Raw genomic sequence first — 23,603 nt, forward strand, 5'->3', positions numbered from 1 at the left:
CAAGTCATGTTGTATCCCAGAGAAGTAAAAAAGATGAGAATCAGAGGACATAATCTAAGAGTAAGGAGTCACCTATTTAAAACATAGATGAGGAGGAATTTCTTCACTCAAGGAGTTGTGAATCCGTGGAATTATTTATTGCAGAGGGCTGACAAGGCTGGGTGATTAAGTACATTGAAGGTTGAGATAGAGTTTTAAATCCAGTTAAGGGGAAAAGGCAAGAAAGGAGAGTTGAGGATTATCAGTCGTGATATCCCTGAATGGCAAAGCAGACTCAATGGGCTGAATGGCCTTCTTCTGCCCCTTTGTCATATGACTGGCTAAACCTGGCACCAACAAGGAACACCGTCCAAGTTGCTGCTCTGACAAAATTGAGAAGTGTGTGTAGGGAGCAAGGTTATGTTTTTGAACGTGATACTAGAAGGATTATTGTCCTTGTGGATGAAAATCGCGTGCTGATAGAAAAATTTGTCAGATCGATAATCTTCCTGAAAACACCATTTAGATGGGAGCAAAAAATTCCAAACAGTTCTATTTCATTATTCCCTGCAATCATTCCCCCCTTGTGAGAAAACAGGGCAGAAACAGGCCATACCATCACCTATTTTGAAAAGATCTCACCTCATGGAATTATGCATGAGATTCCTGACGACAGCAAGCCTTTAAAAGGCCAATTCATCCCTTCAGGATAAGAAAAGCTCTCCTCACAATCTGCTAGTTGGCTGTGCACAGTACTTGCATCTTAACAATAAATCCCCTGTTAGGACATCAAATGCCACAACCATAATTAGGATTCTCCACTCCTCTCGCTGAAATCGAAGTGTGCCATCCGCCCTTCTCTGGTCTTTTTGTTCCAATTAACGTGGAAACACATTTATTAATTCTGACTCCAGTCTCTTCTACATCTGTCTCTCATTTTACTCAATATTGACTCAAACAGAATGAAACTTTGTACTCCTTTCCAAACTCCTCCATCTCCATTCATTTTAAGACTCCTATCAAAATCCAAATTTTTGATTATCACTTATTGCTCCTTTTTGGCTTACCATCCTTTTCAAATACTCCTCACACCTCTCGGCTTGAGATAGCATCAAAGTGGAGAATAGAAGTGTGGGAGTATCCAGTTAATTTGTGACATCTGATTATGAGGTTCCATTATCATAACTTGCTCTACACTCCACCAACACAAGGAGGGGGGGGGAAGCCCATGGGCAGTTCTGTGATTTGTACCAGTCAGGCCAGAGTTATACTGCCAGTTGCACTCCTCTCCAGCTTGCAGTTAGATCAACCAAATGGCAGCTGCACATGGACCCAGAAGACAAAGAGGTTAGAGAGAGGGAAAGGCATACTTACACCCCACCTACCCCCACCCACCCAAGCACCGGGGAGACAGGATTGACGGTAAGATGGCTGGACATGCTTGTGAAAAACGGACACCAATGAAAAAAGAATTCCCAAAATTACTCCCATTTGCATTTTTCCCTCTCTATCAGCCAGTGACATGAACGAATCAGGTAAGGAGACAAGAAGTCAGTTCTTCAAGGGTTGCTCTGTTTCGAGGTCGCACTTACATTCTTCTACCAGAGTGATGTTTCTGCTCACTACCAGGACTCCTTCACACTCCAGCAAGACCACGATCTTCCTTAGTTGGCTCGGGAAACATCTGGAGCATGACTGGTTCAACCTCTGCTCTGCCCCGGGGATGAAGAAAGAACTGCAGTGGCCAAAGCACAGTTGGTTTTGGATGTTAAAGGCCTTGCAGTTTAGATGCGAAATGCTCTGGAAGATGTGAAAAGAAGGAGACAATTAATCAAATGAGCTTGATGTTAATACCAGACAGCCCACGGGCTAAGGAGGCAGATTGGAAATCCCAAATCCGTTGCAAAGGGAATTTAAAACAGTCTTCAGCTTGGAGTGTGGGAAGCAATCTTCCAAAGTTGACTGTCAGCTTTGGCTCATGGAGTACCACACCCCAAGTCACAAGTTTGTGGGTTCAAATCCCACTCCATGATTTGAGTGCAGATCTAGACTGATAGTGCAATACTCCCTCAGTACTGCATTGGGAGTGTCAGAGGTGCCCTCTTGCAGCTGAAACATTGAAATGACATCCTTGTGTAGCATGAGATTTGAACACACAGACAGCCCAAAAATCATGAAGTATGGATTCTTTATTCAATTCACATCAGATCACTACAAACATGAAGGGAAACTAATGTTAAGCAATGAGGGATAAATGTAAATGAAGCATATGGTTCACAATATTGGTTATCTACTACTTCTTCTCATGAGTTCTCCTTTCCTCAAAGGCACCTTCTTTTCCCAGAACGAAGATCCATTCACCTTCTCCAGCTGCTCTCCCTCACCATCACCACCTGCTGCTTGATGTGCCAGCATAACTTACCTTCCTCATCAACCATTGCTTAAGGTTTTGTTACACGAGTGCCTTCTCAGGTAGATGAATAGCTTATTTTGAAGAACTGTTGGGAAGTTCTCTCCAATGTCCAAATCATCATTTATCCCTCAACCAATAACACTTCTTTAAAAAAAAACTGGTCATTATCATGTTGACACTTGTGCGAGCTCATTATGCCCAAATTGGCTGCCAGGTTTTCTATTACAGCAAGCCAGGCAGCATCAGGAGGTGGAGAGTTGACTTTTTGGGTGTAACCCTTCGAGGTCTTGAAGCATTACATATGAAACATTAACTTCTCCACCTCCTGATGCTGCCTGGCTTGCTGTGATCTTCCAGCCTCCTGCCTGATCTACTTTGGATTCCAGCATCTGCAGTTTTTTTGTCTCTAACCAAGTGTTTTCTATTATAACAGGAGCTACACTTCAAAGGTACTTCATTGGCTGTGACATACTTTGGGCATTCTTGAATTAAAAATGGTGCTATACACATGCAAGTTCTTCACAGGTTGTGTCATTAGAAATAAAGTAACCAGTTCTAGCAATGTAAACATAGTGCTTCGATTCCCCATAATGCAGATTACAAAAGGAGCAATTGCAGAGGTACCTTGAAACTGTAAAGCAGAGAATTAATATTGCTAACTTTTAGAGCCTGCACTGAACCCATTACCTAACTTTGGGATTCCCAGTTCTTTCCCAAAGGGACGTGGTTCTGTTAAAGAGCAATCACCGGGGGATCCAAGATGGCAGCGACCCAGCAAGTCTGAGTCTATAGTGCTCTTCCCAAGACTTGGATAAAGTGGGTCACCCACCCCCATCACACTCACCAAATCATTCATAATAGCTGTTTAATTTAATTAGTTGCTTAGTATTACATTTAAACAGTCTAATATTTAGTAAAAATGACCAAAGGGAAGGGAGCCCGCAGCTCTCAGCAAGCAGGAACCCCTCCCCCACCCTCACCAGCTGCAGCAGAGGCGTCCACAGCCGCCCCGGGGGATTTACCTACAGTTACAAGCCTTGTGGAGATGATCTCCAAGCTGGACGCGAAGATCGATGCTTTTATCGAGGAGTCCCGAAGTCGATGGGACTCACTCTCAGCCACTCTGCAGAAGCACGACCGAGACATTAAGGAGATCGAGCGCCGAGTCGGAGGGGCGGAGTTAAAGGCCGCGATCTCCGAAATTACAGCGCAATCGGCCGTGGATTGGGTCCGGACTCTCAAACAGCGAGTCCGGACCTTAGAGAATTACATTGATGACCTCGATAATCAAGATCGCCGAAAAAATATTCGTTTGCTGGGCCTTCCCAAACGGGAAGAGGAAGGCCAGCTTACAGCATTGCTCCAGCAGTAGCTGCCACAGCTTTTAAATCTGGAAGCTGGATCAGGCCAGGTAAGGGTAGAATGGGCCTACCGGGTCGCAATACGCGGGCCCGGCTCGAACCAGCGCCCACGCCCGGTCCTGTTCGGGCTGCAGAGCTACAAGGAGAGGCAGATACTCCTAGAAGCCTCTAGAAATCTTGGAAAAGACCCCCAAGCTATGATCTATAAAGGATCCAAGATCAAGTTATTCCAGGACTTTTCCCCAGCTCTGGTCCAAAAGAGGAAGGCATTCGACGAGGCGAAGAAGCGTTTAAGGGACTTAAATATTCAGTACTCCTTACGCTACCCAGCGACGCTACGCTTTAACCATGAAGGATCCGTGTATAACTTCAGATCGCCAGAAAAGGCTAAGGAATTCTTGGACTCTCTTAGATAAACTGTAAGACATAATGGATGTTGGTTTTCCTTTCCCCCCGCTTTGATTTATATCCCCCCCTTTTTTTTCTTACTTTACTGATTAATATTATCATGGGGGGTGGGGAGAGGGATTTGATTTTCTCCCCCCCCTTGGGGTTGTTTTCTTTTATTATTGTATGTATATATGTGGGATGTTTGTATATGTGTGTGTGTATATATAAGCTGGGGGATTTGGTTAATGTTGGTGGGGGGAGGTGGTTACCTTATTCAATTTTACCTTTGTCTTTAGGAGCGGGGTTGTTTCTCCCTTGTTATTTTGTATTAGTATATTTAATTATTATTTGTTGAGGTTGTAATTTTATAGTTAAAATGTTTATATATGGTATTAACTTTACCAAATATATCCAGATGTTGGTATGGGTGGGGTAGGGTGCTCACTGTTAACTCTAGCTTTGTATTATATCTGAATTTTCCTCATTTTATTGAGGAGTGCCTGAGTCAAGGGTGGGGCATTGGTTGGGAGAGGATATGATGGACTTTTGGAGAGGAAGTGACATCCCCTGGGAACAAGGGGGAAAATCTCCACTTAGATACGTTTTATTTTTTTTTATTTAGAAATAGTTTTTTATTGTATTGGTGTGAGTGTATTAGAGAGGCTGTATTTTTGTAAATTTTATATGCTCTATGCTCGGATGTTCTGGATAGGGTTTCCCTCCCGAGGGGTCTCAGATTTGCCCAGATGATTATGGTTGATCAGTCGATTAAGTGGTGCACCTGGAATGTCAAGGGGAGTAATTCGCCAGTCAAAAGGAAGAAAATATTATCAAATCTTAAGAAGGAAAGAGTTGATATAGCTCTCCTACAGGAGACACACCTGTCGGATAAAGAACACTTGACATTACGACAGGGTGGATTTGATCAGGCCTTTTTTTCTTCTTTTAGCTCAAAAAGCAGGGGAGTTGTTGTTCTTGTTCGGAAGAATTTCCCTTTCAAAATCCTAAAGCAGATAAAAGACGAATCTGGACGATATATTTTGATTAAAGCCCTCATAAATGGAGAGGAATATGGGATTTTAAATTTGTACTGCCCCCCGGCACACCCTTTTAAATTTATAACGGAAGCCTTTTCAAAATTGATGGCTTTTGGTGCCCGTCATACAATTATAGGGGGAGACTTTAATTGTATTATGGATCCGGAAATAGATAGGATTCTCAAGAGTACTGCAGGAGTATCTCCAGATCTAGACAATTGATGGATCTGAACAAAGAATTAGGATTAGTAGATGTATGGAGATGTCTTCAGCCACAGGGCAGAAATTTTTCTTTCTACTCCAATCCACATAAATGTCATACTAGAATTGATATGTTTTTTGCCCCCTCGATTTTTTTTAATTTCTATATCATCCTGTAAAATAGGTAGTATAGCAATTTCCGACCACGCTGCTGTATATATGGAAACTAAGGCGAGGAACAATGGGACATCCCCTCGGCATTGGCATATGGACCCCTGTGCCACCACGGTGCTGCCTCACAGTGCCAGAAACCTGGGTTCAATTCCCACCTCTGGCGACTCTCTGTGTGGAGTTTGCACATTCTCCCCGTGTCTGCGTGGGTTTCCTCCGGGTGCTCCGGTTTCCCCCCACAATCCAAAAATGTGCAGGTTAGGTGAATTGGCCATGCTAAATTTCTGTTCCCTCCTCTCTTTGTTCCTTCCTTTTCTTTGACACCTCTCTTGAAATTCTACTCCTAACTTCCAACTTAAGTTTTTTTATCCTCTAGGGTTCATAAAGCAGTGGACCTCTTTACAAGAATGTTTCTGGGACTAGAGGGTTTGGATTAAAAGGAGAGACTGATAGGCTGGGGCTATTTTCCTGGGGCATCTAAGGATGAGGAGTGACCTTATAGAGGTTTATAAAATCATGAGGGGCAAAGAGTGGGGCAGTCCAAAACTAGTGGGCATAGGTTTAAGATGAAAGGGGAAAGATTTAAAAAAGGACCCGAAGGGTAACTTTTTCATACAGATGGTGGTGCGTTTATGAAATGAGCTGCCAGAGAAAGTGATAGAGGCAGGTACAATTACAACATTTTAAAGGCATGGCTTACAAATAGAAAGGGTTTAAAGGGATATGGGCCAAATGTTGGCAAATGAGACTAGGTCAGATCAGGATGTCTGGTTGGCATGAACGAGTTGGACCAAAGAGTCTGTTTCTATGCTGTATGATTCTATGACTCTTTACCTCTTTTAACCTTCTCCTGCTCCTACACAGATTCCACAAGCTTCTGAAGCCCAAAGCTGGGGTATTGCCTAGCCATTACAACTCGATTTATCCCATCTGCTCTGTAGTTTGCACCTTGAGGTTTTATGAATAATTCTCCTGTGCCAAAAGCTCTCTTATCGGAGGCATACTGGGATCTAATGTGTGTGAAATATGGCCAGTCCATGGCAGTATTGCAAGTGCAGTAAACTAAGTTTGCTCTAGACCTTTAAATGGTGTCAACAAGTACAGCAGGCAATCGATTTCACGCTTCCCAAAATCTTCCAGAAGCTGCAACCATAAGGATGGCCTGGACGAGGCTTCTGCGCGTGAGAGCCAAGAGGAAGCACAAAAAGCAGGAAAACTAAAGCCAGACTTTTCACCACACACTGCAATATCATGCCACAGTAGCTCCCTCTTGTGGACATGCCAAGAGCACATGCAGTTCTGCCTCCAAACACAGCCGCTGGAGAGAGCCACTCGACCCCTGCACTGTGTGGGGTGCAGACACTCGACCATCTACCTGAATCTTACCAACCTGTACCCCTTCCACTCTTTCCCTGACAGCGTGGCCTCACCAGCAACTATCTCTGCCAGACTACCACTTACCAGCCTTGCAAGCAGACCTCAGCTGGGGCTTGAGAAAGATGGTTTAAAAGATTAATGGGTGACAGAAGGAAATTGTCAAGCCTTGAGGACAAGTTCCTTATCTCTGGTGCTTTCTCTTCATTCCCTCACTTGTTCTCTCTTGATCTTCGTCTCTCCCTCATTCTTTCTCTATACCTTTTCACACTGTATATTCCCTCCTCTTTCGCTTTACTTTCTCTTTCCATCCATTTCCATCTGAACTCAAGTAATCCTTTCAATAGTTCACAGCAGGCATCTGTACTTATTGTTTCAGCTGCTGCACACAATAACATATTTATTAATACAAAATCTTGCATTGTTGACAGCTGTAATCACTGGGGTAGGGAATGAGGCTAACTTCAAGCCTCTGTATTATTTGTTTAGGCGTTTAATTAAATTTGGCCACACTAGTACTTGCGGTATAAATATGTTTCCTACACATAGATGCTATGACACAACCTTTGGAACAAGGAAACTTGAACCCAGGTCTCCTTGCTCAGAGTTAGGGACACTACCACTGTGCCACAAAAGTCATTTATGCTCAAGATATGTTATGAGCTATGTAGATACCTGCACATAAGACAATCAAAGTTCTTGAATGGAACAAGCACACATTGGGCTTCGCCCAAGTGGCCCACAATATCAGATGAGTACAGTGTATAATCTCTTAGTTGGTGATATAGATTGCGAGGGGTATAGACCTTACTGGTCCTCAATGTCCCTTTAGCTACTTCTACTGATTATATTATCAGTGGATTTTCAAAATCATAAACGGATTGAATAGATAGAGATATGTTGTTCCTGCTTGTAAAAGGTGCACAAATCAGAGGGCGTAGATTTAGATTAGATTAGATTACAGTGTGGAAACAGGCCCTTTGGCCCAACAAGTCCACACCGACCCGCTGAAGCACAACCCAACCAGACCCATTCCCCCACATTTACTCCTTCACCTAACACTACGGGCAATTTACCATGGCCAATTCACCTAACCTGCACATTTTTGGATTGTGGGAGGAAACCGGAGCACCCGGAGGAAACGGGGAGAATGTGCAAACTCCACACAGAGAGTCGCCTGAGGCTATTTGCCTGTGAACTATTTAAAGTATTTGTAAAAGAAGCAAATGTGATATGAGAAAAATGGTTTTCACTCAGCAAGTAGTCAAACTCTGGAGTTGATTTCCCGGAATTGGTAGAGGATGGTTCAACTGAGGCAATAAAGAGGGTATTGGATAATTATTGGGTTAAAAATAACATGCAAGAGATATGGAGAAAAGGTGGAACATTGGCATTCAGTAATAGAACTGGTGCAGGCACAATGAGCTCAGTGATGTCCTTCTGGCCATAACACTCCTGCAGTTCTGAGTAGCCGTGCATAGGAAGAAGACAGGAATGAGAGAGTAACAGCACAAAGCAGGAAGAGTAGCCATTGCTTGAGAAATCACAGCCCAAGTTCGCATCATGGACAATGTACCCAGCAACGACATAGAATACAGAACAGTACAACAGCACAGGAACAGGCCCTTTGGCCCATCACGTCTGTGCTGACCAATTAATCTCATCTGTCTGTACTTAGTCTGTATCTCTATACTCTGCCTGTTCATGTGTCTCTCTAAATGCTTCTTAAACATTGCTATAATTTCTGCTTCTACCACCTCCCGAGCATGTTTCCCCTCTCACCTTAAACGTATGCACCCCCCTCCCACCCCACCCCCAGTTTTGACATTTTGACCCTGGAAAAAAAAAGACACCAACTATCCACCATATCCATGCCTCTCATTATGTTAACGCCCCCTCCACCTCCAATGCTCCGTTAGGATTTTAAAAACCTCTTCACTGGTTTCATTGGAGATGAAATCAGGTCTTTTCTCCAATGAGGACACACCAGTTAGAAGTACAGTGGATTTTCACTTCAAGAGTCCGAATAAAGTCACTGCCCATTTTAAATGGAAAAATAAGTTAGATTGTTTCCCACTCAGAATGCCGAAGACATCATTGTGAGCAGACTCTTGAAGTGACAGTCCACCACAATTAACAAATACACAACATCCCTCCCCCTCTTTACAACATAAAGTTCCTACTGCTGTTAAACACTTCCACCTCCTGATCCTTCTGAAAACATAACAGCACCCACTGTTCAAAAAGAGGATTTAAAGGGATCTTCAATTGGAGCTACATGGAAACCACTGCTATCTCATAGCATCCCGACCCCAAGATGCTTGCCTTGCGACCCAAATGACAGTCTGGATACATGGTTTGAGAGGCCCTAGTCGAAATCATTACTGTTCACCCAAATGGTCACCAACAGCTTATTAGCAATGGGGTATGATAGTGGAGAGAAGGGCTTTGTGCTCTCAATTTAGATTTTAAGATTAACTGTGAAGCCCCACTTCTGCCAGCTCAGCTGTAAGAGCTGACATGAACAATGCCAACAGCCAGTGTCAGAGGACAAGAACACTCCCTCTGATAACAAAAATGGAAGTGCATTGAATGAAGACAGCCAGCATGGACACAATGGGCCAAATGGTCTCCTGGACTCCAACCATTCCTACTACATTGTCCAGTTCTGTACTTGTACTTCTTTTTGTTTGGAGTGTGATAAAGAGTCTGGAAAAATACCTTGTGCACTTCTGGCAAGTTGCATTGCGTGAAATATATGCATTAGCAATACAGCCAAAATGCACTTTTGAGACATTGTTAAGAATTCAGTGCCAACACCCACTGATTGAGGTCAGGACTAACTGAAGACATCATAACAAGCACAGCAGACTGATTTGTGTGTAGTATCACAGCAGAAGGAAACATCTATTTAGGGCAATTCGTTGTTTGTAAAAGTAATTAAAATCTTCTGTACTCACATTTCCTTGGCTGTTTTATTTCCCCTCTCAATGTCTGAAATGTCTGTAGTCCTCTCGCTTTTTGCATCTCCCTGGTATTTCTCTCCCTTGTCTCCATAAATAATGTATGAACAGGAGTAGGCCATTCAGCCCCTTCTACCTGCTCCACCATTCTAGATCACGGCTGATCATCTACCTTAATGCAATTTCCCTGTGCCATTCCTATATTCCTTGATGTTATTAATATCTAGAAATCTCTCTCAGTCTTGAATACTCTCTCTGTCTTGAATATTTTCAATGACTGATCATCCTTAGGGGTAGAGATTTGCAAAGATTCATCACCATCTGCGTGAAAAAATTCATCCACATCTCCGTGTTAAATGGCCTCCCCTTATTCTGAGACTATGTTTCATGGTTCTAGACTTCACAAACACAGGAACCATTTTCTCTGCATTTTCTTTCTCTAGACAATCAAGAATTTTGCATGTTTCTCTGAGATCACATCTCTTCTGGAGAAAATGGGCCCAGCCTCCTCAGTTTCTCCTCACAGATTTCTAGGTTGTCCTTTCTGGTGAACTTACTCTGCACTTCCTCTATGGCAAGCCAAAAATGATAAACTCTAAAAATGGCCACGGCTGCTCCAAAGGATTATAGATTTTAAAGTCAGACAAAACCAGGTCATAGTCGAACAGATTTATTTGAAATCGCAAGCTTCCTAAGCATTGCCCCTCCTTACGAAGGAGCAATGCTTAGAAAGCTTGTGATTTCAAATAAACCTGTTCGACTATAACCTGGTGTCATCTGACTTCTGACCTTGTCCACCCCAGTCCAACACCAGCACCTCCACATCAGATTTTAAATGGATTTACCAGTAGTTAGCATTTAAGTGCGACTATTAAACAGTTAATATGGGGGAGTCTAGAATTACGGTGGCTCAGAGGTTAGCACTAACTGCCTCACACCACCTGGGTTCAATTCTAGCATCGAGTTTGCGGAGTTTGCACATTCTCCCTGTGTCTGCTTGGGCTTCCTCTGGGTGCTCCAGATTCCTTCCACAGTCCAACAGTGTGCAGGTTAGGTGGTTTGGCCATGCTAAATTGCCGGTAGTGTCCAGGGCCCAGGTCGGCCACCCGTGGGAAATTCAGGGTTATAAGGATGGGGGGGTGGAGATGAGGAGGAGGTTCTTCTCCCAGAGGGTCATTAAACTGTGGAATTCTCTTCCCCAGAGCGCAGTCGAGGCTGGGTAAGTGAATATAGTCAATGTTTTACTTCTTGCCACGCTATACATATCTGACAACATAAAATAAAGCAAGGAACTGTGGAGGCTGGAAATCTAAAACAAAAACAGAAAGTGCAGCAGAAACTCAGCAAGGTCCTGTGGAGAAAGAAAGTAAATGTTTTGAGTCCATTAAGTTCTGAAGCAAGGTCAATTGACTCGAAACGTTTTTTCTCTCTCTTCTCTGCACAGATGCTGCCAGACGTTGCTGAAGTTTTGAATCCAATAAGTTCTGAAGAACTGAGACGTTAATTGTTTTCTCTCACTGTCTCCACAGATGCTGCCAGACCTTGCTGAGTTTCTTCAGCGCGGTTTTCGCTTCTGGCATATACACAGTAGTCGAAAAGTGAGGACTGCAGATGCTGGAGATCAGAGTCAAGATCAGTGTGTTGCTGGAAAAGCACAGCAGGTCAGGCAGCATCCGAGGAGCAGGAAAATCGACGTTTCGGGCAGGAGCCCTTCATTCCTGACCTGCTGTGCTTTCCCAGCACCACTTTAATATATACAGTAGTGTATACGAGTGAGAGAGAGAGAACCCAAAGAACAGTATAGCACAGGGACCGGCCATTCGGCCCACCACGTCCGGGCTTTTTTTTTTCTCCTTCGCTCACCTGGGTGAAAGGTACAGCTCTGCAGCTCGATGGACTGGCTTCCTGCTCGGACAGCGGGAGGACGATCTCCTCGGTGACTCTCCTCCCTTTCTCAATCAATCGCCTCCAAGCCTCCTCGGCACTCCTCTGTCTGTTTTCCGCGTCGTCGTTGTTGTTCCGAGAGAGCGCGGCCGCCGCCGTTGACGGTTTGTCCGTTGGGCTCGAGCTCCGAAGCCAGTCGCGTGCCAGCGCCTCCTCCCGCCCTTTTGGGGCGTCGTCCACACTCGGCCGATGGCGGGGGGTGCTGTTCTTCGACGGAGGGCGCCACCTCTGCCGAGCCGCTTGAAAGCGGGTGTCCGCCGGCACCGTGCCCCACACGCCGTAGCCCGTCGCCGTGCGGATGTGAAAGGCGCCCGCTGTCTTGCGATCGGACCCCGGTTGAGGCGGTTGAGGGACTCGCTCCCCCCCCGCCGGTGATGGAACTCGCCAGGCCGGCCCGTCCCGGGCGGCCTCCAGCACGCGATTCCTCCAGGAGCCTCCGGCCCGGCTCCGGGAGGGCAGGTCGCCGGCTCCTAATCCCGCCCGCTTGCCCTGCAGCCCCAAGAATGTCGACCACAGACGCGGCACCGAGAGGCGGGGTCCGTGGACCGAGGAGAACCCCGCACGAAACCGCTCAGGGACCCTCTCAAGGTCCGGCTCGTTGCTCCCCGGGGAAGAATCGCCCGAAGACATTGCTCCTTCGCCGTCATCTTGTGGTGGAAGAAACCTGAGGCCTGTAACTGTGAGGAAGAGACTCAAGATCAGCTTAGTCTGAAAAGTTAACATTCCACAGGACTCCTGCGTCAATAAATACTTAGTTCAAGGCCGTAATAACCAGGCCTTGCAGTCAATTTTGGATAATCATTCCTTCTTACCTGGCTCTTTATAAGTTGTTGGTTTCCCCGCTGGAGAGCTTACTACAGGAAGCTACCATCTCACACCCTTACTTTTATTGAATCAATAAATCACTTTGAGGGGAAGGGGGAGGAAATCTCTTTAAGAATACGGTGCTCACACCTGTTGTTTGAAGTGGTACTGAAGACACATATCTATGGTAGGCAAGGTAAACACATTTGTGTATTAGCAACAACGCAAAGCAAAATCTATTTGCAGATATTACTAACAACTAAATATAAACCTTATCCTTTGGCTCATCGTCCAGCACTGATTTTTGGTTACCTGAATCCACCAAGTTTTGGCAGGCCTCTTCATCAAGATCCTCCTTTCATTTTCCTTTGGGTCTCACACCTTGCACTTTCCAGGCACTTGACATTATCTAAAACTCAGCTGCCCTGCACTTCATGCTAAATCATAAAGGCATACTAAACAGAAACAGGCCCTTCAGTCTAACGCATCCAAGCTTCCAAAGCTAAACTAATCACGTTTGCTTGCATTTTCATGCAGCATCACTCTGTTCCCAATTTATGACCTGTCTAGCTAGGATTTGGTTCCAAATTCCACCATGGCAACACTCCACCTTCTCTAGCTCCCACAAGCCTCCAATTTAGGCCTTGTAACCATCTTCAATGTTAATCAATCCTGTGCAAACAGACATGTCTGGGCCTTTCGGTCTGGAATTTCCTCCCTAAACTTCTCTCCCCTCCTTTGAGAGGCTTGTTAAAACCTATCCCTTCAATCAGATTTTCAGTCTCTTTTCCTAGTAGCTCCTTCAGTGATTAACTTCCATTGACATGCCTTGGGGATGTTTTATTATGTCAAATGTGCTATAAGTATGACTTAAATGTGTGCACAAGATGTGGGCATGGCTAGCCAGGCCAGCATTCATTGCCCATCCACAATTTGCCCAGAGGGCAGTCACGAATCAACTGCATTCCTGTTGTCCTGGAGTCATGTGTATGTCATATGCTTAAGGATGGCAGATCTCCTTCCCTAAAGAACACTAGTGAACCAGGCAAGGTTTTATGACACTAGAAAGTGCTTCGGTGGTTGACATTATTCTAGATTTAATTTTTAATGATTGAATTCATATGTTGTGATGGTAGAATTCATACTCTGATCCCAGAACATTCGCCTGCTTCTGAGTTACTATGTCACTGATTTATGCCATCATGTCCCCCTGCTCCATGCAAGTTGTTGTTGTATTTCCAAAGCTGTCTTTGGAAGTGATGATAATATTCTGCTGTTCCCTTTTGATGACTGCCATCCGCCCATGGCCTTCAAAGCAACAGGCAAGAAGCCACAGAGTTACGAACTCAGGCAAGGAATCCTTTCATCAACACCAGTGTGTCTGTGTCTTTGCCAGTGGGCACAGAGTATGCTCCTGTCACTGATGATGCAGTTCTCGCCTATCAACATATGGAATGGGGATAGGTGCAATATGGGAAAATTTAAACTAGAGAATGGATCTATGGAAATTACTATGCAACCCTGATACTGATTAGACTTTAGTGAGTCTGTCAGTGCAAACTAGGAACAGTGTGTGAGAACTAAAGGCGGTACGTGCACTAGGTTATGTGTTTGTGCACTAGAGGTGGTGTCTGAACTACAGGTGCGCACTTGTGGTGACCTATGTGCACGAGGCTTGGTATGTCTGTGTAAAAAAAGTAAAGTCTCCATAGTTCTAGAAGACGATAGGGCTGCTCTCCCATTAGAGAGAGATGAGTGCTGTTTGTTTAACCTGAGGATCACTACGCCTCAGGCGGGGTGAGAGGGTGAGAAGATAACCACGTCTGGGGTGACAGTTGAACACATGCTGTTGGCATCACTCTGCATCACAAACCAACTGTGTCTGTGTGCACTAGAGGTGGGGCATCAGTGTATGCACTAGAGTTACTGTAACTGCACTAGGGATGGTGTTGGTGAACTAGAGTGGTTGTGTTTACGTGGACTAGTTGGAGTAGTGTGTCTATGTGATCTGTGTGTAGTAAAGATCATATGTTTGCACTAAGGTTGGCGTGTCTGTGCACTTGAGGTGGTGTGTCTGTGTGCACTAGAGGTAGTGTGTTTGTGAGCTGTTTGTGCACATTTGTGTGCTGTGAGAATGAAAGTAGAGAATGACTGATTATATTAACTCATGTCTCCTATCTCTACAGTATTAAACACGAGCAATGTTGGGAATTCACAGCAGTTATAGAGTCATAGAGATGTACAGCATGTAAACAGACCCTTCGGTCCAACCTGTCCATGCCGACCAGATATCCCAACCTAATCTAGTCCCACCTGCCAGCACCCAGTCCATATCACTCCAAACCCTTCCTATTAATATACCCATCCAAATGCCTTTTAAATGTTGCAACCACTTCCTCTGGCAACTCATTCCATACCCGTACCACCCTCAGTGTGAAAAGGTTGCCCCTCATGTCTCTTTTATATCTTTCCCCTCTCACCCTAAACCTATGCCTTCTTGTTCTGGACTCTTGTCAAACTTCTGTAACCTTAAAATATAGACAGAATATTGAGATTCTGGGAAAAAAACAAAGTGTAGGAGAAACGCAACAGGTCTGGCAGCATCTGAAGAGAGAAACAGCATTCTGAGTCCGATAGCATGGTTCATATTCTGAGTCTTATTGGACTCAAAACGTTTCCTGTGTTTCCTGTTGTCACAGGTACTGCAATATCTGCAGAGTTTCTCCAGCAGTTTTTGTTTTTATTTCTGTAACAATTACTTAGTCTTATATCTCACATCCTGATTTTATATGTTACAGAATTCTGTACTTCAGTCAAATTTTTACTGTGTGGTGCTTGCTTAGCAGGAACCACCAGAATTGAGGGTGATATCCTGTTCTTCACCAAGGTGGTCCCACAGTGAGGATTCCTGCCAATTTGGAAACACCTTTTTGCTTTCAGATGTTAAATCCCAAGTAAAAAGTGAGAAGTTTGAGTTTCTGTTTTAGAGAAAGGATTGTTGAAACTGAAAGGAGTTCCCACCAAGCAGAAAATGAGGTTGTCAGATCAATAACCCAAACTATTCAAAACTAGATTTAGGGGTATGTGCTAACTCTGGTAATGAGTTCTCCAGAAAACATAATTTCTTGACGATTGTCTCATGATTGACCACAATGAAATGTGTGATGTCCTGTAGGGCCACTTAAAGATTGTTTTATTGCAAAGCTTCCACTTGATTCAATCATTCCTTTATCAAACCTTCATGTTGAAAGCAAGGAGATTCTGCATATTCTGCATTTGAATACTGCACTTTAGGGATATCTGATGTAGCACTCTTGCTTGAAAGACACTTTTTAGATCCCCTTCCGGAGACGCTTCAAAGCAACACTGGGGTAGGTGCTACTTTTCAGCTGAAACATTAACTCGAGCCCCTCCCTGGATGAATGTGAAAGATTTACAATGCACCATTATACAATACAACAAGGGAGTTCTTGGCCAATATTTCCCCCTTAAACAATTACTAAAATGCATAGTTATTTGATCCTTGTTATTTTACCTGGCAATCTGGTGTGTGCTAAGTAGCCTCTGTGTTTCATACAATGACAGCATCTTCAACAATTCAAGTCCATGGCAAACACTAGGTCTTGCACAATCGCAATTTTAACAAATGTAAAAAAAAGGAGTGGGTGAGCTAAAGCCCCACTTTGAAATCTCATGCACAACAATCTAGGGTGACAGTCATGTGCAGTGTTGAAGAAACACTGTAGGTGGTGTTGTGTTTCAGATGTGATGTTGAATCAAGGCCCCATTTGCCCTCTCAGGTGGATGTGAAAAATCCCACAGCCACTATTTCAAAGAAGAGCAGAAGTGTTAACTCAATGTGTCCTAATGCATACCAACCAAAATTCCTTGAAATGATTAGGTCATTAGCACGTTGTTGTTTGTGGAACAGAAATTGGCTGTAGTGTTTCCTACCACATGTACTTCGGATGTCCTGAGATTGAGGGCAGTGCTTTAAATGCAAGTTCTGAGACCACGTTGAGGGTAACAAAAACTAGGTATCATTGAAAAGAAAACACATTTTGATAAAACTTTTCATCTTGCACTCAACAGGATAATTTGTAGGAATAACAATGTGAAGACCTGAGAACAAGAATGCACAAATTTAAAGTGATTTGGAAAACTAGCAATGTTAAAAAGTTTTTTTTCACACAAGGAGTGTTTTTTTTGCCTATAATGAATGCACTGCCTCTAGATGTGGTGGAGGCAGAGCTGACTGAAGCATTTAACAGGCAGTGGATGATTAAGACTGTGCCACTGGTTATTGACTCTTTCAATAAGGGGAAAAGTATTTTCCTATTTACCCTATGTCTCCTAGAACTTTGTACACATCAATCAAGTTCCCCCCTCAGCCTTCTCTGCTCTAAGGAAAACAAAGGAGAAAGTGAGGACTGCAGATGCTGTAGATCAGAGCTGAAAATGTATTGCTGGAAAAGCGCAGCAGGTCAGGCAGCATCCAAGGAGGAGAATCGACGTTTCGGGCATGAGGAAGGGCTCATGCCCGAAACGTCGATTCTCCTGCTCCTTGGGATTCTCCTGCTCCTTGGATGCTGCCTGACCTGCTGCGCTTTTCCAGCAACACATTTTCGGCTAAGGAAAACAAACCCATCCTATCGAGAAGGGTCACTTGCCCCAAAACATTAACTCTGTTTCTCTCTCCACAGATGCTGCCAGACCTGCAGAATTTATCTAATGTTTTCTGTCATTCTCCCAAGGGCTAATGCCCGAAACGTCGATTCTCCTGTTCCCTAGATGCTGCCTGACCTGCTGCGCTTTTCCAGCAACACATTTCCATCCCAGCTTATCCAGTCTCCCTTTGTAGCTGAATCACTTCAGCCGAGGCAGCATCTTAGTGAATCTCCCGTGCAACCTGGCTGCATCTGTAACTGCAGTTATGAATGTGAGTTAGCGGGAAAAAGAGAACAAAGAAAATTTACAGCCCAGGAACAGGCCCTTCGGCTGTCCAAGCCTGAGCAAATCCAAATGTACTGTCTAAACCTGTCGGTCAATTCCTAACCAAATTTGTTGCTGTGCTGAATACAGCCTGTGTCAATGACAGGGCTTGCGATGTGGGATTGGGTGAATGGCATAGAGTGAAGTTTTCAAGCCCTAAAATTTTTGAATTAAATATGGAGTCATGAAGGCTGCAGAGTTCCCAAGCGGAAAATATGATCCCTTTTTTTCCAGCTTAAGCACTGCACCAGACCCAGCACACACATTGTGGCCATTGAACACGGTGGTGTATTGAAGAGACAGGCAACTAGAAGCTCGGGGTCATTACTAGGGACTGAACGTAGGTGTTCTGCAAAGTGGTCATCCAGTCAGCGTTTTATCTCCCCAGTATAGAGGAGACCAAATTGTGAGCAGCGAACACACTAAACTGCAACACAGTGGAGCATGGCCTTCTGGGACATCAAGAAGAGTGTCCTTCAAAACATTTTAAGTTATTTTTAAACTTTTCAACAGGCATTTGGGAAGGCGCCCGCCACGAGCAAAGACCAAGATCCAAGATGGCGGCGCCCATCTTGCGCTGCCTTTCGTTTGGTGGGGCTGTCGCTGCCCTGCGGCCTCCGGGGCTTCTTATCACCGCCCGAGCATCTTACAACGCCCGACGCTTGGGCCTGGACTTGAACGGCTTCTACTTGCCGCACTCCGAGAGCCCCGAGTGGCAGCGGGGGGCCCGGGCCCAACGCAAACGCTACGGCCGCTGGGGAAGCGCGTCCGGCGTGCTGGCCACCTCCCTGTGGCCTGAGGCCGCGGAACTGGCCCAGCACCAGGCCGAGTGGGAGCCCAGCCTACAGCAGATGTTAAGCGATCTCCGCGCTAAGGAACTGGAGCGGGAGAAGAAGGAAAAGGAAAGGTGAGGGGGGTGGGGATGGGAAAAGGACACAGTTACATTTCTGTAGCGCCCTTCACTTTGGAAGTGCCCTTTTTTCTACTTTAAACAGCATGCTGTTCCCTTGTTTTTCCCACCAGAGGTTACATTTTCTGTATATCTATAGGATGGAAGCGATTGCAATAGAGAGGGTGCAGAGGTGATTCCCCAAGATGTTGCCTGGGCTGGAGAGAGTCAGTGCTGGAGAGAGATTGGACAGACTGGGGTTGTTTTCCGAAGAGTAGAGGAGATTGAAAGGAGACATAGTCATTGAGTTGTACAGCAAGGAAACAGACCTTTCGGCCCAAATTGTCCACGATGACCAGATATCCAAAATTAATCAAGTCCCATTTGCCAGCAGTCGGCCCATATCCCTCTAAACCTTTCTTAATGGTATACCATCCAGATGCCTTTTAAATATTCTAATTGTACCCGTCTCCACCACTAATCTGGCAGATTATTCCACATATGCACTACCCCTCTGCAGGAAAAAGTTGCCCCTTAGGTCCCTTATATATCTTTTCCCTCTTACCTTAAACCTATGGTTTTGCACTCTGCTACCCTGGGAAAAAGACCTTGACTAATCATCCTATCCATGCCCCTCATGATTTTCTTAACCTCTCTAAGGTCACCCTTCAGCCTCCAACATTCTAGGTTGAATAGCCCCAGTCTATTCAACCTTTCCCTATAAGCTCAAAATCTCTAACCCTGACAACATCCTTGTGAATCTTTTCTGCATCCTCTCAAGTTCAACATGTTTGAGATGTATGAAGTTATGAGGACCATAGGGTTGACAGAAAAGAATGTTGCCCCTTCGCAGAGGCATCGATGACTGGGGGCATAGATTTAAGGCAAGGCACAGGTGGTTTAAAAGCAAAATATTCACTGAAGGTGGTGAGAAAATAGAGCTCACTGCCTATAAGTTTTGATGTGGTCAGTTCTCATTTTTTGAAATTCTAGAGATTACAGACCCACTTTCCTCAATCTCTCCTCATAAAACAATCCTACCGCCAGAGGTTATTCTGGTGATGCCCCATTGAAGTCCATTTATGGCACATACTGTATATCCTTCCTTGGATATGGAGACCAAAACTGTACATAATACTCCAGGTGTTGCCTCCTCTCAGAGGATCTTTTGATTCCCCGATTGAATATTGGTTTGGTTTCTCCACCAAAGAACGAACTTTTCAACAGTATGGCATTCCCTTACTACTGCAGTAAGTGTCAGTTTGAGCCTTTTGAATAATATTTGACCCCAGAATCTTGTGTCTCGAGCAAAAATGCTCCCCTCTGAGCCACAGCTGGCAGTGGGATGAGATTGAAAGGGACTTGAGGGAACAGATCATGGGAAATAGTCAGCGATGTTCTCTGGAATGAGGGAATCTAAAGAGGAAGAGAGCAAGCGCAAGGGAAGAGCTAGAAGAAAGGGAGACAGATATAGAAATTCCTCATGTCTATCTTAAATGATTTGTCCATTATTCTGAGATTATATTCACTGATTTAAATCTCACCAACCAGAGGAAACATCCACTCTTATACATCCTTTAAGAATGCAAGTTAAGAATGCACCACACTCGGTGTAAAAAAAAATTGCTCCTCATGTCTTTTTAAAATTTTTCTCCTTGCACCTTAAAAATATGCCCCCTAGTCTTGAAAACCCTCACCTTGGGGAAAAGACGCTTGGCGTTCACTTTATCTACACGCCTCATGATTTTACAAGCCTCTATAATGTTGCCCTTCAACTTCCTATACTCCAGTGAAAAAGGTCCCACCTTATCCAGCCTCTCGTATAACTCATTCCCAGCAACACCCTGATAAATCTCTTCTGAGCCCTTTCCAGCTTAATAATATCCTTCCTACAACAGGGCAATCAGAACTGGTTGCACTGCTTCAGAATATGTTCAAGGCTGGGTTGGACAGATTTCTGATCATCAAGAGCGGTAAGTATTATAGTCATACAGGACAGAAGAGGGTCTTTGGCCCATGAAGTCTGTACCATCATGGCTATGGGGCGGAACAAGCAGGAAAGTGAGTACAATAAACTCCACTGTTATTGAATAGTGGAGCCAACATGAAGTGCTGAGAAGGCTCTCTTATGATTGGAGAGACAACCTGCACCTGAGATTTCTATGAGAAAGGGCGGAAGGAGGATCCTGGAGTCAAGGGTGTGAAGGCCTTTTAGGACATTTCTGGGTTGATGTATATGGTATAATCCATTAGACACAATGAAGCAGAAGGAGAGACAGCAATATCTGGACATTATTCAGGGTTGGACGTACAGGAGAGCTGACCTGGTGTTGCTATGCCAGTCAACCAGTGATTTACATTCCATGGAGGCAGAAGATTGACCCTGTCATCTGTTTAAGCAGAAAACTGGCAGAAGGGTCACTGAGTTTTAAGATGCAGTCCTGCAGGTTGCTTTGTTGTACATTAGAAAACCATTGAAACTGGTGCGTATAGAGTTTGGATTCTGAGGCAGCAGCATTTATGTGCAGCAGTTTCCATTACAGAGGGTGGTGGGATATACTTCGGAGGGTCAGTGCAGGCTGAATACCCACTGCACTGTAGGGATTCTATGATTCACAGGCCCAGTGTTGCTCCAAGCAGCTAGAAGGGAGAAACCCACTGAGGCTGTGCAACTAAAACTCACACAGGAATCTGGCTTTTTGTGTACTCGACTGTGGGAAGTGGCAAATGCAGAATGTGAATTGCAATAATGTCCTCACTCCTTGACAGCTGCTTGAATGAGGTGCTAACGCAGGTTGTAGCAGCAGGTGTGGAAATGCAGATCATGGCAATTAATAAAGTCAAAGACGAGAAAGTGCTGTTTATGGTCTCGTCAGTGATTCAGACATCCTCCTTACTGACTTTTGTTTGAAGGTTTACAGCTTTGGGGTATGCACTAACCACACTAATGTGCGAGTTTTTAGGTTATTCGTATAATCAGCTGTATCTTGTTAAATGATAAAGCTACAAAGACAAACTTCCACTTCTTTAACTTCTCCAAATTTTCAAAGTGACTATTGTCACAAATTTGAGATAACTAGGAAAAGAATCTGAGAGAAGGAAAAAGTTAATTTGTAATTTCTTTTTTGAGCAGTTTACATTGCTGTAATGTGGAATCTGCATGTTGGAACTGGCCTCAGTAATAACTTAGAACAGGATAATAGGGAGATCTTGCTAAAAACTAAATAAGGCACAGACCATAGCTAGAATATTGTGAACAGGAAAGATATCAGCTCTTCATCTTTCCCGATGAAATCGGGGGTAAACGTAGGAGAATGGGACTGGGGTGAGTTGCTGTTTGGTTGGTCGGAGTGGACTTGTTGGGCCAAATGGCCTGTTTCCACAGTGTAGGGAATCTAATCTAATCTAATTTCATAGAGAAAGAAATGGCAGAGCATACTCAATGGGCTGAGTGGCCTACTTCCGCTCTTGCATTTTATGACATATAAGTATTCAAAAAGGTAAGAATATGCATTGCATGGGTATAGAGAAGTGGGTTTAAATGCAAAGAACCAGTAGGAGATACAATGGGCTGAATGGCCTTTTGTATTGCTAGATTCTGCTGGTCTCCTCTCGTAAGTGTTTCTAGCCATTTTGCCTTGCTTTGGTTGGGATCAGCAAGTTGCTGTGCATGGGGTTTGCAGTTTGCTTACTTTGCCTGTGCAACCGGTTGCAAACGTAATGAGCTGCTGCTTCTATCCTGAGAGTCAGATGTATGAAGAGCATACAAGTTACATTTATATAGCTGTTTTAATATAGCAAAAAATTCCATAGGTGCTTCACAAGAACACTTACTAAAAAGTACCTGCCACCAAAATAAAATAAAGACCTGCAGATGCTGAAAATCTGAAACAAAAACTGAAACAGAAAGTGCTCGAAAAAATCAACAAAATCTCAGTTCCGTTGAACAGTCACTGGCTTCGATGTTAATCAGTTTTTCTCTCTGCAGATGCTGCCAGACTGGTTGAGTTTCTCCAATAATTTGTTTTTGTTTCAGAATACTTGAAACCACGTCATTTCAGAGGAATAGCTGCAAGTTATAAGTAGCACCTGAAAGGAAAAGAGAGAGAAAAAGTGGGACAGTTCAGGAGAGAAATACCAGAGTTTCCAGTGGACATTAATTGATGGTAACAGTGGAAAGAGAGGAGTCTGGAGTGATAGTAACCTCCTCTAGCATCTCTGTGCACTGAGATTGAGTTAGGTTGAGACCATGGAGTGAGTTGAGAACAAGGATTAAAAAAAGTTAATATTTTGAAGCATTTCACAGGGAGTAAGCAGAAAAGGGATAACACCGAGCTGGGGTATTTTGGACATCAGCGAGTTTTGTATTACATTGATTTGTCAGTGAGGGGAGCAGACATGGAGATCTTTGGAAGAGTGAACACAATGACATGTCTTCTCTTCCTCTCTGCTATTTCCAGGCAGAAGCTGATTGCGACCAACATGGCCAAGATGCCCAAGATGGTTGAAGACTGGCGGAGAGAGAAACGCGAGCTGAAGATCAAGCAGAGAGAGGAGAAAGCCAGGCGGGAACATCTGCTTTCAGAAGCTAGGGAACGCTTTGGCTACAGCATCGACCCACGGAGTCCCAAGTTTCAGGAGATGGTGAAGGAGTTGGAGAAGGAGGAGAAGAAGAAACGTAAACTGATGAAAAGACGAAAGAAAGAGGAGACTTCTGGGAGTGAGGTAGCAGCAGCAGCAGCAGGCACCTTATAAACTGCTTGTATTTACATTGCCAGGAATTGGAGACTGCTAAAACTCTTTCATTGATTGGACAGACTGAATGAAACGTGGGGACTTTAACATGTTGCAAGTGTTCCATTCTGAGTGACCACAAGTCATTTTTAAAATTTCATTATTTGTCCTTGATAATTAACAAGGTCACATTTATTGCCAGCAGTTCCATGACATTTGGAGGCTGGTGTCTTTACGTCTTCACTTTACTGTCAAGTGATGTCAGAAACTATTAAAGAATTAACCATCTAACATTGGACTAGAGTCATGCGAGACTGAACCATATAAAGATGACAGGCTCCCTTCCCTCGT

At 44.2% G+C, this 23,603-nt stretch overlaps 2 protein-coding genes across 5 annotated transcripts in view; one reads left to right on the top strand and one right to left on the bottom strand.

The window, feature by feature from the left end:
- The window catches only part of LOC122552228, a 93,032-nt gene extending 80,392 nt beyond the window's left edge, over positions 1-12,640 (bottom strand). For all 4 annotated transcript variants that reach the window (XM_043694881.1, XM_043694882.1, XM_043694883.1 and 1 more), the window contains exons 1-2: positions 11,753-12,640; positions 1,572-1,779 (exon numbers count right to left, since the gene is read on the bottom strand). In XM_043694881.1, the coding sequence (XP_043550816.1) occupies positions 1,572-1,779; positions 11,753-12,556 (1,012 nt within the window). In that variant the 5' untranslated portion in view covers positions 12,557-12,640. The remainder of the gene's footprint in view (positions 1-1,571; positions 1,780-11,752) is intronic.
- On the top strand, positions 12,640-23,543 carry gadd45gip1 (growth arrest and DNA-damage-inducible, gamma interacting protein 1). Its single transcript, XM_043694884.1, has 3 exons — positions 12,640-12,833; positions 18,143-18,536; positions 22,979-23,543. Exons 2-3 carry the CDS (start codon positions 18,187-18,189, stop codon positions 23,271-23,273), a joined length of 645 nt encoding a protein of 214 aa, XP_043550819.1. The 5' UTR covers positions 12,640-12,833; positions 18,143-18,186; the 3' UTR covers positions 23,274-23,543.
- The last annotated feature ends 60 nt before the right edge of the window (positions 23,544-23,603 follow it).

The sequence above is a fragment of the Chiloscyllium plagiosum genome, chromosome 8 (genome assembly GCF_004010195.1).
Source record: "Chiloscyllium plagiosum isolate BGI_BamShark_2017 chromosome 8, ASM401019v2, whole genome shotgun sequence".
NCBI lineage: Eukaryota > Metazoa > Chordata > Chondrichthyes > Orectolobiformes > Hemiscylliidae > Chiloscyllium > Chiloscyllium plagiosum.